The 19250-nt window shown below is 32.5% G+C and overlaps 1 protein-coding gene across 2 annotated transcripts in view; it reads right to left on the bottom strand.

The window, feature by feature from the left end:
* Positions 1–18913, bottom strand: part of LOC110450348 — a 29577-nt gene extending 10664 nt beyond the window's left edge. The window contains exons 1-2 of one of the 2 annotated variants that reach the window (XM_021497825.1): positions 18867–18913; positions 1475–1892 (exon numbers count right to left, since the gene is read on the bottom strand). In XM_021497825.1, coding sequence (XP_021353500.1) covers positions 1475–1871 — 397 coding nt within the window. In that variant the 5' untranslated portion in view covers positions 1872–1892; positions 18867–18913. Of the gene's footprint in view, positions 1–1474; positions 1893–11237; positions 11297–18866 lie in introns of those variants that run through there. The other variant, XM_021497826.1, reaches the window with a different exon arrangement.
* Positions 18914–19250: the final 337 nt, after the last annotated feature.

Raw genomic sequence — 19250 nt, 5'->3', positions numbered from 1 at the left:
AAATCCGCAATAGTATCGTCCTATATCATTAACTAACTGTTTTATTAATAAATAAATATTCACCCAAATTTACCTGCTTCTTTATATCATAATATATATTTCTCCCAATAACAGAGCTATAGAAATAAAACTACAACAACTGATCATCGACTTAGACATAACATTCACTATATGGATTGCCTTGCTAAGAAGGTGCACCTTGTTGCAATTTGAAAAATAACACACACACACACTTGTACTTGTATACGAAGGCACATTACGGTATAACAAAGCTGGAATGCTGGCAAATTTCCTCAAATTGTTAGACAAGTTACATCAAATCGATTCAAAGACGTTGTAGGGACTACTTTTTACATGATTATGACGTAAATAGGTATAACCCAAGGAATACTTCTGCTTAAAATCGCTAAGAAAATATGACATTTCTTCTCAAAATCAACCTTAGTCACCAGATGAAAAAATATTTTAGTTTTAATGTTTTCGATATGACAGCGCCTGAAAATCATTGTTGTACTGTTCTTATTTTTCTGCGTGAAGACACACATTCTGAGTGCCTAGAGAACAAATGTTCTACATACTTAGTTATCATCCGTAGGTCTGATATTAACTCCCTGATAAATATAGTATGCAATAACTTTGTTATCGTTCAAATCACTCGAATTGTGATAGAATTATTCATTGTCAGTAGATTCATGACACTGTCATCAAATTTATAGTATCAGTAACTTGTTTGTGAACACTTAAAATATAAAATACTACTATTCTTTCCTTGATATAGCTTTACATTGAACAATCGTCAAGTTTCTGGTTTAAGTTTGATTTTAATCAGAAATAAACAATAAGGTATTAATAATGTATTATATAGATTATTATAACTCTTATTTTAACCTAATGTACTTATAATCATAATATTTGTATAATTGATTTTATTCAGAGGTATACTATATTGAGAGTTGAATAATCTATCTAGATAATAAACACTTATTATTTCGCATTAATCATTTAGCAAGGCTTTGTGATGAGTCACGAGCAGCTTGATTGTGCCTATTTCGTCTTTGCGTATTGCAGAGTTATCTTCTCTTGGGAGCAGGTATTGATTGTTACGTCATTGGTTTGTGTGAGAAAATTACGTCGTTTTCCCAAAAATTGATGACGTTACTCTCACAAACTAGTGACGTAACAATCAATACCTGCTCCAAAGAGAAGATAACTCCGCAATACGCAAAGACGGAATACAATTTGGATATATTGTTAAAAAAAATGAGGTGCACTGCATCATACATCTGTTTTGTCATTGTAGGGCTCATAAGTGAGGCTAGGGGCCCAAGAGTCAACATTCAAATAGGTTGAAACTACTGTTGAAACAGATGAGGAGGTGCATACTTACAAATCAGGGTATAGCTAATTGCATGATCACAAGGTCGAAAATGTGGGTACTCTGCAAGATATTTTTTTGATAAAAAAAACAACTTACCATCGCTGGTCTGTCCGTCGGCAGATATACAGTCCATAATATCGTTCAGCATAGCTCCAGTAGATTGTATCTGCTGTGACGTTTCATGGCCTCTGACGTCACTACTACAGTTCATTTGAGGTGCACTTAAAGACCTGCTTCTAGTTCTCTGCATGTGCTCTGCATACGATGGTGGGACGCGCTTGTCCGCTTCATACGTATGTGGAATAATGTTTGTCATGTCGGGTAGGGCGGGAGAAACGTTAGTTACCGGATACATGGAGGAGTCGTCTGTCCAGGCATGCGCACAACCCCCCATTTCATACACCTGGCGAGGGGATAGCAAGGTTTCGGTTACCGGATGTTCCTGTTCGCTGCAATAGCCATAATCAGGTGAACAACGATCCTTGTACTGCATATCGTTGTTATCCAGTCAAATCTATGACAAGCAAAGACAAAGGAAGGATAATTATTGAAGAGAAATCATATGGTTAAATATAGTGTCTGTTATGAATATATAATGTCGTGTATAAAACGTTAATGGCTTTATGATACAGTATCGAAATGCATAACCTATCCTAGCACTTTGAATACACACAATAGTTAAATTAATTCACGAGAAATCAATGCAGAGTTCGGATCATCAAATTATGCGTCAATCCCAATATATATGTTGCCTTTCAAAATAATTTACTCAGAATTACTCATAACAAACGCTGAATCAATACAATTATATAATAAAGATAAGACAAGAACAGGACAATACCGAAGTGTCGAAAAATCCAAAGCTCGAAATAAAAATCGCAAAACTAGGGCAAAATGTGAAAAAAAAAAATTTAATTCGCAATCCGTGTAAAAGACCAAGTACAAGGAGGATAAGACAAGGTGTTCAGGAAGGGTAAGTATTTTGCATAAAGTCCCTAGTTAAACTTCACCAGACAGTTTCAGTCGCACGGTTTTTATGTAGCTTAATGACAAGTTGACCACAATATTTGACAATCACTTATAATTTACACTTTGTTCATTACACTTTGTTCAATTTAGCGGGGGGGGGGGGTTCGGAGCGAAAACATTTTTATCGCTAAACTTAGCATATGCACAGCGTAATAAAAAGGAAGTTGACTTTAGAAACGACACAAAAGAGGATGAAGTTTTATCATAGGGGACGTTTAACTCTTATTGTTTATGTAAACACTCAAAGCTCAAAACCTGTGTAAATACTTCAGAAAGCGTATTACCTGGAAAACACTTATTTCCAATGGAAATCCTGAAGAACGCTTTTTACTAATGTAATTCCTGAAGAATGCTTAATGCAACCCCTGCAGGAGGGGAATCAGGAAAACAATACACCTGCTGTTTCCCACTGCATGTATCATAGGCGGCGACTAATGTGAACCCTCTACAGAATTGAGGATTTGCTTTGGTGTCCTCTATTTGGGGACACAAAAGTGACCAAAATGAATCTGCTGCACCCATTGCAATTTATGGGATCTTAATCTTGCTTTCTACTTCTAACTACCTTTTATTTCCTGACTTTTGGCCTTAATAATGAGCGTTCGCCTAGGTGAGGAAGGCAATGGGTTCTGTTTCCAAGCCGGGACATACCAAAGTCCTAAAAAATGGTAGTTGTTATTCCCTGCTGTACGTTCAGCATTAAGGGGAATGGCAACAACTGGTTCATCCGTTGTCAGTATAATGTAACCGGGCGGAATGCTGTGCTGGGTGCCTACGGCATGGTATTTCAGTGAGATAGCACTACAAAGTCGGTATCAGATCCGCGCTATCACAAGGAGGCAAGCACACCACCATACCGTTTCCTGCACACACACACGCAAGCACGCATACTTTACACACATGGAGGCACGTCTTTAAATAAACTGTTAATAGGACGTTAAACAAAAATTAAACCAAAACAATTATTCTAATGTAAAATCCTGAAAAACGCTTACCACCTTTGTTAAATCCTGAAGAATGCTTACTTTATATCGTGAAAATTGCCATTTACATTTCGTACATATAAATAAACTCTTGACGAACGCTTATTACCTCTGCTAATCTTGAACAACGCTTATTATGCTAAATGCCTAGGTGAGAAATATAAAACAAACACTAATTTCACAAAGCCTGGAGAAGAGAAGATGTGTCGCCACTAGAATATTCTTTTTCATACCTACCGTCAAAGTCTGCATTACTCATATAATACGTAAAAATTCGTATTTCCTATATTAATCATATATAGCACTTAATTCATATTTCAATTATGAAGAACGCTTATAGGTTCTATTAATCGCAGAGAACACTCATCAATTAAGTCTTGCACAACCCGTATTTTAGTTTTAGATCTTGATAACGCTTATTGCCTATGGAAATATTGGAAAACGATTATTACCTAAATAAATCCAGGCGATGTGTAAATAAGCACGGTGTAGTATATAAAATATTACACTGTCATTTCTGATAATCCAAATATTTAGAACGCTGTTAATTTAAACACAATAATATCCGAAGTGTCCGCTTGTATACCTCGTCAAAGGGATACAATAATTAAACCGTTTAAAACGACTTGTATTTATACCTGAACCAGTTAGTCCGAGTACGATTACTCTATACATAATACTTATTTGATTGCATGGATAACGATTATAATGCTTTCAAACGCTGTCAAGTCCAATTCATGAATGGGACCATTATACTTTATCTAGACCGGATATTTTAAACAATACACAACCAATCAGTGCCCTCGATACAAACCAATAGCCAATAGAATTGTCGTGCAGATAGGCTTCCGCGATCGGGTATTATTTACACTCCGTTTCTTGTACCGAGAGACTTGCGAACACGCAAAGACAAACAGACTAAGTATAGAGTATCAGTTAATTGTTTATTCATCATACTAGCTGCACTTGGAGAGTTATATTTCAATCTCGTGTAGAAACATACATTTCTTTATATCTCGGATGACTGATCGTAGACCCATGCCCTGTGTGTAACAGTGCGAATACGTATTAATATTCAACAAAATATTTTCGCGGTCATTTGACCTGCTCGATGACATAACCCTTCATTCGCCAAGAAACATTATGAGACTGAAATTTTAACTCTAATAATGAAAACAAAGAAATAAAATGGTGAAAATATTGAATATTTAAACGACTATTTTGAATTTTTATTTATACAGTGGATATCCACTTCATAAATTAAATGTCAGTTATAATCAATTCTTACAAGCTTTGTATCTGCTTTATGCAATAGCACAAGTCCCAAATGCATTATTATAGCAACTTATCTGTTTCGCACCTCCCCTTCTGTTTCACCATTACTTAAGGCAAATTTACATATCCACCATTTTAGCCCCTGGTATCGCTGATGAGATCTAGAAAGTCAGAATTGCTAAATGGGGCTTCTGTTATTACAATTTTGGTACCATGTATCTTTTATCAAATTTGAAGATGCAACTTTATGTGTGTTACCTACATTAATCATTCTAACAAATGGACATATCGACCAGACTTCAGGAGAAATTATAAGCATTCCATTCACCAAACACACAGAGTAAACACCTCTCTTAAAGATCAGTAAACTTTAGATTTCTATGTAAACTTTTGAAATAAATGAATGGATTATTCCATAAGTTTGACAAATGCATGTCCCGTTTAATTTGAACTAGTCAAGAGTCCCGATGTGTGCCTGTTTGTGATCGACGTAATCACTACGAACCATGTCACAGTGACTTGCATTTTATTAACAAAGGAATAATGATATTAAACCCATCCTTCTTTAAAAGACATTGAAAAAACAGAAGCGTGGCTAAGTTTACTTTCGTATAATATTACTGATTATAACTGAAAGTAAAACATTTAGTTCATATTTTTTGGTATCGAGAAATAGGGGAAATCGGTTGTATGTCGAGCCACCATAGAACTGATCGATACAATCAATCTGGTATGAAGTGACCACCCCAAAAATAAAACAGATTATTTTTAACAGATTCCATGCTCAAGCATGGCTTTTGTGCTCAAACTAACAGGTATACCAATCGAAGCTAAAGGGTTGAACTTCGAACGAATCACTTCAAAGGATTTCATCTCTAACTACTAGAGAAAACAACAAAATAAGTTTCGATATCATTGACAAAAAGTTAAATTATTATTTTTTTAACCCGAACAAGAAATTAAGCTTGAGCATGGGAACGGTTTCGGGAATACGGGCCCAGAACCCGATGTCGACAGAGAAAAACAACAAAAACGAACAGAGGAAGCATCGATCAAAAGAAAAAGAAACCCGAGAAATCTTGACAGTCACCTGTACCTGATTTCAACTATATGATGATTTCCTCAAATCAGAGGGGGGTTTACAGTCACGAATAATCTGAGCCTGATAAAGCTTGTACCAGATCAAATTTGATAAAAAAATATATATTTAAAATACATTAAAGAATAAGAAAAACAAATCTAAGTCTCCTATTTAGGTGATATAGAGGGGGTCCAAGGCATTATCTTGTTTAACGTTGACGAACTCGACTTTTTAATCACACGTACTAAATCGTAAATGGTTCTTACTTTTCATACATTTCAACACGAGGTTTTGCGATTCGCGTTCTCGACTGTAATGATATTCGATGATTCATTTTAATTTCCACAGTTATATCTGCATGCCGATATATAATCGACCTTAAGCTACGATGTGTAAATTGTGACTAGATATCGATTTGACACGTCTACACACCGATCGATATAGGAGCAGATGGCTTGCATTGCACGCGCATCATTTAACGGATTATACAGCGTAATACAAGGTATTTAACTGAGGGAAAAACTCTCTTTACAAATTATAATAATGATAATTTGAGGTTCGTAAATACCGCTTTATCACAACCTACATCGTAGATCTTGCTCAAGGATATTGAGTGCACTGACAAACCATCTGTACATAGGAACGTAATGTCTGTATATTACCATATCTTACGACAAGTATGACTTCATACTTTACGTCAGCCGTGTCCGGGTTACACTCCATTGTTGGAATTGTAACATTTAAAGTACTTTAGTAAGTTTGCTTTATAACAATATATGGAACTATGACATATGGATATAATTAACACTGTTAACTTACTTTGAAACGTGAAGTTGTATTCGTACATGGATGCTTTACTCACCAATTTTATACATTCGATAAAAAAAACTTTCAAATAATACCATATTGGTTGTCATTATGTTGTTACGATGTCAAAGCGTTGGGGTACTATTTTAACTTATATTCGATGCATTTGACATTTGTGTTTTTTTTTATTAAAATATGTTAATCAGCGATGCCGAAATGTCACAAAAGAACTAAAATAAATCACATAGCTAGCATTGTCCTCCATATTTGTGAAAATGGTAAATCGACGATCATAAAATTTTGTTGTTGATACAAAATGAATTGTAATGGAAGTAATGCTCTCTTGACGGTAGGATACACTGTAGTTAAGTAACATTACCGACGTCCCGAAGTGTCGTAACACCTGTAAACTGAATTAACATATCCCAATAATATATGAGGTCACCCCAACGACAGAGTCGAACCAGTAACAAAGTTGCTAACATTTCTACCGAAGTCGAAATTCGTTCCCGGAACGTTAAAGAAAAGAAAGACCATCAAAAGAGATATATAAATATTTATATATCAATTTGAATGAGGATCAAGTATGCTTTATGTTAGTATTGGTTTATGATGTCTTATATAAATGTGACAATTTGGTGCGAAAAAAATGAAAAATGTGGATAGGGATCAAATACGGCAAATAGAAACGTCAACAAAGAAGGATATAATACACCAAAATAAACTGAAAGGTATCCGTACAAAACGATTTCCCGTTATTCCTGCCGCTCCCAATACTGATAGAATGAAAACATGCTATACCAATAGAATCATAGTTATAACGCTCTATAGCTAAAAAATAACATGTTTGGAAGTTAATGATGTAACTGTTAGACCAATAATACAAAAATGATCGTTATTTTTTTTAAATATAATAAGGAGTTGCTGTGTGCTGTAACTGAGTGTTTGTTCGTTCCTGTGTGCTGTAACTGAGTGTTTGTTCGTTCCTGTATTTACTAGTTAGTATACGTGCTATTTTCCACTGTATGTGATTTGTTTTTAAATATAAACGTTAATAATAATCATAATAAGTCTAAGTTTGCAAATCTTTACACTTACCTCTAAACACATTCATCGAAGAAAGCGACAAGGTAATCAGCAAGAAGACTGTTTCAAGGTTACATGGTGTATTTTTATTCACGCGCAGATTAACTCGCACTTTGACCGTGAACATGACCTAGGTTACAAAGTGATCAAACACTGTTCTCTTCATTTGTATTAAAAAATTACTAAAATTTGATTAGGATGAAAACTTAAAATACAAACACATAACATTACGTTTTGTTTCTGTGTTATTAAAACACATAACTGATTCAGGGCGTTTGGCATGTGATTGAAATATAAATATATTTTAGCATACTGTTAATATTGCTGGTCATATATTTATAACGAAGACGTTTTTATCATCGATAAAATAGTTATACAGAGGAGATAAGTTTTAAAAAGTTACCCAGGCAAACAAATCGTTTTACGAAGCAGAAAAGCAAAGTTCATGTTCAAACTTTGATGAATCCATGGAGGTCAAATATTAATGAAAACAATATGTGACTATTTAATATGAAAAGATTGAATACATTATTTAAAAAAAGTAATTATATTTTTAGCAAATGAAGTTCATTGATAGTATTTTTCGTTGATTAAGCGTTCTAAAACTACTGCCCTTCAATTACAATATTTTCTAGATAATCATGACAAGTGACAATTAGCATTGACTTGTTATGATAAATGGTTTTGTCAAATAAATAGCCTTGCTATATTATTTCAACGCTTGGGTAATATCATCGTGGGTGATATTAATCAAACCGTGAATCTCGTTGTAATTCCTGTGTTTAATTAGTAAGACTTCAAGTATTTGACGGCATAGCTACGCATGAGGCAGCAATGGAAAACAGTTTGTCAGAAACATTGTTAATACTTTAAGTATTTGTTTCCGAGAAATGACAATGTGAAATCAAGCAATTATGCTCCGTTATTTCGTACAGTAATGGTTTTTGGCTATAAAGTATTGCTTTTATTGAATATAATATAGTGTTATAATCGCGTGGTGATTGATAGTACAGAATAATTGTTTGATATTCCGATATGATTGGTATTTGTATATCATTGCTAATAATTATCGTTTTTATAGAAAGAGCAATCAATTAGTGTTTCATAGTAATTACTTGTTTTATAGCCTAGTCAATTATTTGGTGTTTTATAGTTAAATATTTAATTAGTGGTAACAAGTGTAATTATAATTTACTGAAATATAGTACAAAGGCTATTTTGAGTTATATGGTATAAAATTAATTGTTGATATTAAATATAGAAATAGTTTGGTGTAATAAAGTATAATATTTATTTGGTGTTATAGAGTATACCTTTCTTTTTTCATTGTTATGAAGTAAAAAAAATACTTTGTGTTATTTTGTACAATTAGTATTTTATGAATTGTATACATATATTAATGCCTGTTTAAATCACTCTTGGTGAACTATAAAGCTGGTGACAAAGACCTCAATATAACATATATGTGTGCTTCGTTTAAGCTCTGTACAGCAAACGTATCAAAACACTATCAATGTTACGAAAATTAAAACCGGTTCAAAGTAGATCTTATTGTTAGAAATGATAACCAAATTAATTGCGGTTTAACTTAAATGCATACAAAATCGCAAATGTCCTTCAAAATATAAGGAATGAAGTTATTTCTACTGATTTCTATACTGCATAACGGTTAAATAGCCAGATTTGTAAGCAGATAAACTAATATTAACCAATATTAGCCAGTATATCTACGTTACTTACAGCTTAAACGAGTAGCGCTATATAAGTTACGGCACCCTACATATATTGGAAATGTACGACTAGCGTGCGGTTTTTGGTAGCATACTACACATGTTAGTTCAACGCCGCCTTATTGGTATATTCAGGTTGAACTCTTGTTGAAATTACGGTATAACGTTAGTAAGCAAGACATTCGTAAATAATTCCTCTTTATTTGAAAATAATAATAACTATTAAAAGAAAGGTATAAAATACAAAAAGATATATAAATAAAATGCTAAGAATATTTTTTGCGCAGCACACATTTATAGATAATTCTGAATTTTGGTAAAGAAAATATGTTTAATACAAGCTTTAAACATTATTATTTTAGACTGTGATACTGTAAAGGTCACAAGATGAAGGGGTTATTTGATTGATCACTGAAATGCTATGTGACATTGCCTCGCACTGAAAAAAATAACAGCTACCTCACAGTAATATTTCACCTCAACTGGTTACATATATCTACCAACAGAATTACATGATAGCAGATGACATTTCCGTCGATACACACAGAAACACAAAAATAAATGAAAGTCAATGCACAATCAAGAGAGCGTGAAAATTGCTTTACTACCGCCAAACATATCGGTCCTAACGTATGTTGTAGTATAGGGTAAAAGTAACTACAGTATCAGCAAGTAAGTGCTTACCCTGAACCGACTGACGATATTCAAAAGTAATAAAAGGGAACAAAGGATTAAATTCAATTTGACATTCCCTCAACAGTTATTTTGCTGTATTTCGAACACATGCCTTGTGTTAATTTGTTGGCCTATATGGTTTGTTTTGCTGAAGGTTGTATGACACAATGTGATTGGATCTATTCGAGTTTAACTCGTGACCTTTAAAGACAATGGTTGAATTCAGCTGTGAATCCTCTTTAAAAACTGACCTTTTAAGCCATTGGTAACATTTGGTCAGTCGCATTTTATACTCAACAAGGAGTATAAACTACTTTTTCACATTCTACAAAGATACAAAATAACAAACTGTTGGTTGAAATGTGACAGTGAATTCTTTATCCATGTTATTAATGATTGTGTGAAAAGTTACACATACCAGTCTATAGCAGTCAATTAACAAACGTCTGACTTGCGAAATATCCATAATTTAAAGAGGATATTTATTGTTTGACGTTACATGTAACGAACATTGTCCTAGACTAAAATTCATAGTTATGCATAAACCTTCTAAATGTAAATGGCAGAAACTGTTAAGCAAAGGGGGAAAGGGTGGTTGACCGTCGTCATCAACATATGTACATTCCAAGTCCATATGATAAAGTAAATTAGTCTTAATCTTGTCCTTTTAAAATAAATCATGATAGTAACAATATACTTTTTAAAGGTTAATATTTATAGCAGCTATGAACACATTGGTTTATAAAAAATAACTGCATAACCTTCACTATTATTTTACAAAATGTCAGCACCATGCATGAGTCCTCACCTTAAATTTGCTATTGACAAATTTAAGCTGATATCAAGTTTTTCTCGCAGGCATTGGTCTGTTACAACATAAATAAACATAATATACTATAAAGTAGAGCTTTGTGTATATCTATTCTGATGAACGGTGTCGTGAATGGAACCACCGCAACCACGAAGACTAATAGCATCTATATTAGGCTAATGGGTGTAGGAAACTATTTGGTTTTCAATCGTAAACACAAATTAGTGGATGAATGGTATATTTATGTCGCAGTAGTATTTATTTACGTTTCCTCGTTTATCCAATAACTTACTTAAATTACAGTAAAACTTTATAGAAAGGTTTTTTTATAATCTAACCGATATATGTTTTGAACTCAAAACGATACATATTGGTACCTTACCTATATAGTAGGCCGCTTCTTCTTAACAGTTTTTATCACCAAACATTTTAGTTATTTTAACTGAATAATTGTGTTAAACATTTCTGGAATAATGTTTTTTCCAAAATTCTAATTTTAGCGACTGAGATCATCGCAGTTATGCTATCATGTGTCGGAGTGTTACATATGACTCACAACTAACCACTAGACTCAGATTTTTAAATTCCTAGCCAACTCAATGACCAGTTCAAATGTTTGAGGTATTGTATAATTTTAACAAAACGGATAATTTATCAATACATGCGAGTGTGAAAGCATTTCAATTATCCTCTGAATGTATGATATAAACTTATGCATGAAATAAAGATGCAGTTTAGATATATTTAAAATATTTGTCAAGTATACTAAGCGTTAAACACCAAAGGCCTTGATAGTAACCTAGTGCGGGGACCAATGTCCTGATTCCGTTTTATGCCCATAACCTATATGACTCACAAAGGATGTTCATGATATTCTTAAATGTTGCCAAACATTTTCGTGATTTAAGTATCAAATAATTTATTTCCTTTTATAAATCATGTAATATGGGTTATATCATATAATGTAATAAAAATGACATCTTTAAATGAATAACATCATAGACTGTTTAGGCAGTGTTATTTATAAGTAATGTAAAATCTCACGTTATGTCAAATTTTCAGCTATTTAGAATATTATGTGATAATTTATATATAATCGAGTACACAAATACGTTCATGTAAATTATCAATTATCAGATATATCAGGGCAATGCATAACATATATACGATAGAGGTATCACGCAAAATTCAATAACAGAAAAGTCATTATATACTACACATAACCATATACACAAGGAGAAACTATTCGACCAAAACATCCACACCAAACTAAAATACATGATTACAGTATCTACAACTCATTCTGAATAGTACTGGATCAGCTATTTCAAATGCCATACCTTGTTATCATATACAAACACCGTACTCTGGTGACATAAATACCATACAATAACAATTATATATATAATGAAGGTCGCAAGTGTACAAGAAACACAAAACCACCAAAAACTATACCACAACAGCAGAGCATCAACAATGACAAACTCTCCACAAGGATACTGTATAAAATAAAAGTACATCTTACCCAAATGTTTCAAATGAAAACACAAGAATTAGACCTGCAGAAAAATCGGACCAAGGACTTTCCAAGTTTAGACGAACGCTCTAACTTATTAAGTCTTCGATGATCGACCCACCTCAGTCCTTGCAAACATCAACTAATCAAAATACACTGAATCGCCACATCAATAATATGAGTCTCTCAACGAAAGCAGGGTCAAGTATACTATATAACAGAAAACAAGTATACATCAATCTCGCAAATACCATCCGCAAATACATGCAAAACTAATAGCACTTAAACGGTAACATTTTATACTTCACTTGACTTAAGTCATTACAGAAATCTAACCACAAAAACATGTCATAACTGAATAAACAACAAGCACAAAACAACAAACATAATAACAAAAATAAAGAAAATATCGAAACCAAGTTAACATATTTCATACCCCGAATACATAAATATAGAGTATAACTTTCAGATATTAGTTCAATATACGAGATTTACAAAAAAAGATTAGAATGAAATAATTGTATATAATGATATATCAAGATGGTCGTAGTATTTCTGATGACATTCTTTAAATAAAGAGCAGAGTATAGAGAATGAACGGCCCTGAGATTTTGCGGTATTCTTTGCGGGGAAAACCAACTGGTACCAAGACGTACATTAATATCATACGTTAACTGTACACACAAAAGTAGGAAATAAAAATAATACAATTAATCATTGTCAATTTGAATTAATAAATGTAAGGCTAGAAAAACAAACATAGGGGAAATGGAATAAAAAACAATGAATTAAGAATATATGCAAACGCTAGATAGAAATTTTGAGAATAATCTATTAATGGGTTTTTTCGAGTCAATGTTGTGTTTGAGGTCCACTGATGTGTATGAAATATAACAAGAATGAATTTTGGATTTTCTACCATAATTAAGATGTTGCGTTTGCAATGCTGTAATTTAGTCTGAAAACCAATTTGATAGTTTTGACAAATAAACTGTAGCCATAATGGCTGGCTTAAAATCAACCTAGATTGAACGTATCAAATATAAATGAAGTTCAATATATGAAAGTTTGAAAATGTTGTTATCATGTTTAATGAAGTTGACTAGGTGGTATCAAGCTGGGTTAGAGAAGTTCAATTTTAAGGTAGATAATGAATTTACGAATTTTTCATAATAATTAAAAACAGAATATTCTTCAGATGTTGAGCATAAAAATATGAATTTGACGACATGTTTTATTTCGCTAATAAAAATTGATACAATTGGATTCTGATATTTCAATTAGTACTGTTTTCCTAAAAAATTAATAGATCAGTCCAACATAATTTTTTGGATTTAAAATCATTTTCATTATTCAAACCTAGATTATATATTATCAATAAGAAACAATTAATATTTCAATTGTTTGTTTGTCGGAAAATCATCCATGAATAAGAACGTTTAAATTTACTCCTTTTTCAATTCACCTTCCTTGACAAAGCACCGTTTATAAATAAATTATATATTTCTGTTGTGGAAATAATAACCGGAAACAAAAGGAATCTACGGTTAACCAGAGTTTTCTACATACAAATGTACTTACTCACTTCGTGTTCTGACAACACATAAACATGTAGTCTGCCAGTTGTAAAGGATTGCTGCTGAATAAGGTAAACATTGCAATCATCTCGGTAAAATCAAATATCTAATCAGACAGATTAACAAAAACAGTTTATGTTTCCGAATTGAACAAACCCTTCAAATTAATCCGTAAGTCTGTTCACCATCGTGACTCTAACCGGAAATCAGAACTAGATTGTAACACAATAAAAATTAGAATCGAGTACGGACAGGAATATCACGAAATTTGTTTTTATATCAAAAATGTGAATGTATATTTATTTGTTAATATACATGTATACTTGATAGAATATTTTGAACAGTATGTACATTATTTAAAGGCGATTCTAGACGTCCATGTATAGTGTATAGTGTATATATATATGTTTATGTCATAAAAAAAATGGAAAATATAATAAATAATAAATAAAAAAGAATCAGTAATTTTGAAAAATCCAATACTTTGTTTAAACTAAATAGTGAAGACAAAGAGCCTTTTTAATATGTGCAATGTGATTGAACATGTATTCATATCCAAGTACAATATATCCGACACTTAGCCATGCATTGTTTACGATAAGCCAATGATTACAAGATGTTATCGTTGACATTTGATACAAAATTATTGTTATGCACACGAATAAATACAACCACATCGTAAATAACATTTGAGCAGGGCGTCGAGAACATGCCATTATATATGAGCTAAGTACGTGCATGCATCAGACTTTAGTACTTCAAAGAGAAAGCATACAAAAAAGATCTAAGGAAAGAATGTATACCAATAAATTAAGTAATAATACCCTTTGTAATATGTGATAGCATGCTTTCTTTCCTTATCACTATTTATTTGGTTAAATATTCTCTTTTGATGAATCAAGAAAGACATTGGAATACTTGTCTGCACATTAAATGCTATGGACCATAAATACATAGTACACATACTTTTTGTAATGTTATATATACTTGTGGTTATCTTTAACAATGAATCCTACTTATTTGACCGGCTCACGTGTGTTTCGGTTTCATCTACCACTCCTACATATTTCAAATTCTGCCCCTCTAGCAGTATTTTTTGCCGATTGGGGATTTGTCATGTACAGTATTAGCATGTTCTAACTGGTCTTACCGTGAACAAATGGAACGTCAACTTATCGCACCATGTTCTGGTATTAAATGGCACTAGATACATAGTGTAAAGGTATATCCCTGCACGCATGAGTATAACGTTAAATTATTAATTGTACTGTTAATCTCTTAAATAAGTTTTGGATTAGCACTATAACACAATATAATTTCAGAATCATGCTATACCTGACATTAACCATGATCACATTCACAGAACCATGTCATCATATATAATAAGTATTTACGTCTTTAGGGACACTTGTATAAAACATCTCAAAGTTGAGGAAAACTGCAAGCAATGTATTGTCTATGGGAACTCTTGGACTTGCAGAAGTCTCAAGTGTTCAGATGTTTTATACAAGCGGGGCAAGATTTATTAAGACAATTAGGTAATATTCATCATTATTGGTATCACCAACGATCCGGAAAGTAATGAGATGGTTGTTAATTTTAGTTTGTTGATTAATTCTTTGATCGATTGATTGATGTATTGCTTAACGGATTACTTTTCTTCATTGATCAGTTGATTGGTATATCAGTTGATGGGTATATCAGTTGATTGGTATATCAGTTGATGGGTATATCAGTTGATGTATCAGCTTCTTGATCAGTTTACAAACATGGGTTTATTAATTGATTGTTTGGTTGATTATTTTTTTAATGGTTGTGTGATCAGTTCATAAACATATTTGTTGAAAGATATATCTAACTATACTATTGATAAATGTATCGTTACGTGTGTAACCACTAAAAATCCCGAGCATCCTGGGCAATAAGACAAGGATAAACGCGAAAAAATATGGATCAAAAAAGGTATAAAAGAGCACAATCTTTATATAAAGGTTTCTACTACGACAAAATAAACAAGGAACAAGTGCACAGCACAGCAAGAACATATAGCCTTTCTTAAAGGAGAGGAAATATGCTTTTGCATCCTATATCGAAGTGATAAAGGCGATATATGCAGGGTTTCTGCAAAGCGGTTTGGGATCTACATTGAGGAGAAAACGTTCGATGTACAGCACCACCAATTGTATACTATGTAATGTATGGTCAATCGTTATTTATCAAATCAAAAGTATTACTCTTCTTCTCTTACCATTTAGATAAAGCTGAAAACCAGATGCCCGGTAAGGGAATATATTTTTGTACTTTTCTGGCCAGCTGAACAAATGGCAATCTAATCTATATAATGGTCTTCTCATCATGGTTGGTACGAGACGCTACGTATTCAAAGACCTCCACGTGGGCATCCAGTACAAATTATTTTTGAACAGCTGGATGTTTGATTCTCATTATATTAAAAGGATATTTTAGCTAGGTTCACTAGATAGTGTTCTTATATCAATATTCGTTCAAAATCCTCTCCTTTGTATAAAGTATCCCGATAGTGATACAAAATCAGATAAAGGGTTCTTGTTACCAGGTACTAACGCGGTAAAACAAGTGTACATGTGACACAGACAACCTTGTTCGATACGCAATTCACAGAGGTTACGGTAGATTGTTTATACTACTTTCTGATTTCAATGCTAATCAAAGTGCTATAGTGGGGGAGATAAAAATAGTCAAATTAGAAAAGATAAATTACAAAATGACCACACAATAATAAGATTGGAGCTCAAAACCAATACAGAAACAGAACTGTAACGTAGGAGATCCGAAAACAAAACAAAAGTTACCTTAATTCCAAAAGAAACGGAGTTAAAACAAAATGTTAATATTCGATACCTCATACCCTGGATCTAAACGACGATTATGATTTATGCTACAGATATTTTTCTAAACAATTTGTATACATAAACAGTGTATGCTAACCAAACAAATAAAAAAACATATTTATATATTCTCGACTTTACAAATCATACGAAGCATATCTCTCGAAAATTGTATTTACCTTGAAAATATTTACTGTAACATTTGGAAACACTTCAGTGTACGGTAAACAAACAAACGAAAAATGACTCTACAACTCACATGAGGCATTGTAGAACAGTCTCGAAATTGTATTTATCTTTACTTAAACAGATGGAAACATGTTGTATGCTAATCAAAAAATGGAAAAAATTGTATTGATATGTTCGCGACTATACCTATCGTACGCAGCATAAATATTTGTATGTATCACGTTATCAATTTTTTATATTTAATTTATAAAACATTAATGGAAAGCTTATCCCTATAGTATAGTGTCATGTACCTGTATATGTTCAATTTTTGGGAGCAACTTGCTCATTTTATCTCAACAAAATAAGAAATAGAATAGACAATTTAAAATGTGTCTGTAAATAAATAAAGAACAGTTTCATACATCATGTTATACCAACTTGATTCTGTAATTTTATAATGGTGTCTATTTTGCAGTAATCAAAACACATGAAAATCTATATCACTTATATAAAATAAAATATGTCTTATCTATATGTATCTAGTGTTTATTATGGTTTCTTTTCCAAAGATTTAATTTATATACTAATAAAGACAAACATACATTTTTATATATATGTTAGTCAAACTGTTTCTGTAATAATATTGTTATATATAATTATTATATAAAACTATTGATACATGCATAAGTCCCAGATAGAGTATTGGTATAAATAGTGTTGCCTTATATTATAAACACAAAATTCAGATTTGAATATTAACCATTGTATAGTAAAATATAATGGTTAATATTCAAATCTGAATTTTGCGTTTATAATATAAGGCAACACTATTTATACCAATACTCTATCTGGGACTTATGCATGTATCAATAGTTTTATATAATAATTATATATAACTGTAAAAATCAACGATATTTCTTAATAAACATGTAAGTATATCTATAACTATTATCCGACCTGGTTTTTTTTAATCAAATATGATAATAAAATGCTTTCATATTTCTGTAAAAAAAGTCGTTTCTGTTGTTCTTATTACAAATTCGGTTTGAATTTCTAAGCACAATATTTATGTTATAAAATGTATAGCAATGCATTTATTAAACAGGTTACCCTAAATTGCAAGCATCTGTTTCGAGATACTGAGGTTCTTTAACTGAAATATAACAGTTTAATAGGATTTTCATCAATTTTAAGTAAACTTTCTAGAACTACATTTTACTTGGCATTTCTATCCCTACATATCCAACGTTTCCGAATCACCAGGCGTGAATACTCGTACCCTTTATTTGCTTTGTATGGAGATGAATATTTTGCGGTTTAGAGTTTCGTACTGACATGGCCAATCCTTCTAGAATACACCTGGTAGCCCCTATAGTAGATGTTAATGGCCTCGGTATAGCACACATAACAACGTTTGTATGCTGATAACCAGGTCCTTCCTACTCTGATCACACTGACGGACTGGACTCATGACAAAATCGTTTTCACGAAGATGTACAAAGCTACAGTCATTATTTAAACCGCAGATAAAGGGGTTCGCACTGATCCAATAAATACGATACATAACGCAAAATGCAAATATCGAGACATATATAGAGAATTATAGCTATATTAAGTTTCATACAAGAATGCCATGACGTCCAGTTTTAGAATGCTGTCGATATATATAACTACTGTTAATCGGCTTTATCTCATTGTGGTTACATTTTGAAAACTTTCCTGTTTTCATATCGGTATATCATATTGTGGGGAGTAAAACGATTTATCAAGCAGACATCACGCTATATATGCGTGTTAATGTAGTGGGGGGAAATGGGTTAATTTAGGAAGATATGCAGCGAAGTGAGAGAAACTCATTAGTGAATAAAAATAGTATTTACCATTTTGTTCAGCGTGTAGACAGGAAACCAGTTACAAACATTTTCGGTGCAGAAAATGGATGAAACGATATGTTTTGTATCAACGGTTGACATTGGCTCACTGACATCCAATCAAATTAACGGTAACAGCCTGGTTTAGGAAGTTGACATGCACTTATGTCTCCAAAACCGCAAAAGCTAAACTGATGAATGGAAATGGAAAAGGGATAGAATAACAGCGGGGGTCACATGGACAACACAGGAGACACTATCTCTTGTACGTAATGTACTCAAACGTTTCCATTTCATATTGTTGTTTGCACCATGAGAGTTTAAACTTAAAACTGTTTCATTGGATATAACTAAAATGAAGAAGTAAGCACAGGTTATGACACGTAAAATTGA

Source organism: Mizuhopecten yessoensis, unplaced genomic scaffold (assembly GCF_002113885.1).
Source record: "Mizuhopecten yessoensis strain PY_sf001 unplaced genomic scaffold, ASM211388v2 scaffold5185, whole genome shotgun sequence".
NCBI lineage: Eukaryota > Metazoa > Mollusca > Bivalvia > Pectinida > Pectinidae > Mizuhopecten > Mizuhopecten yessoensis.
Note: the sequence above shows the minus strand (reverse complement) of the source record. Positions and strands in the feature narration are given on the sequence as shown.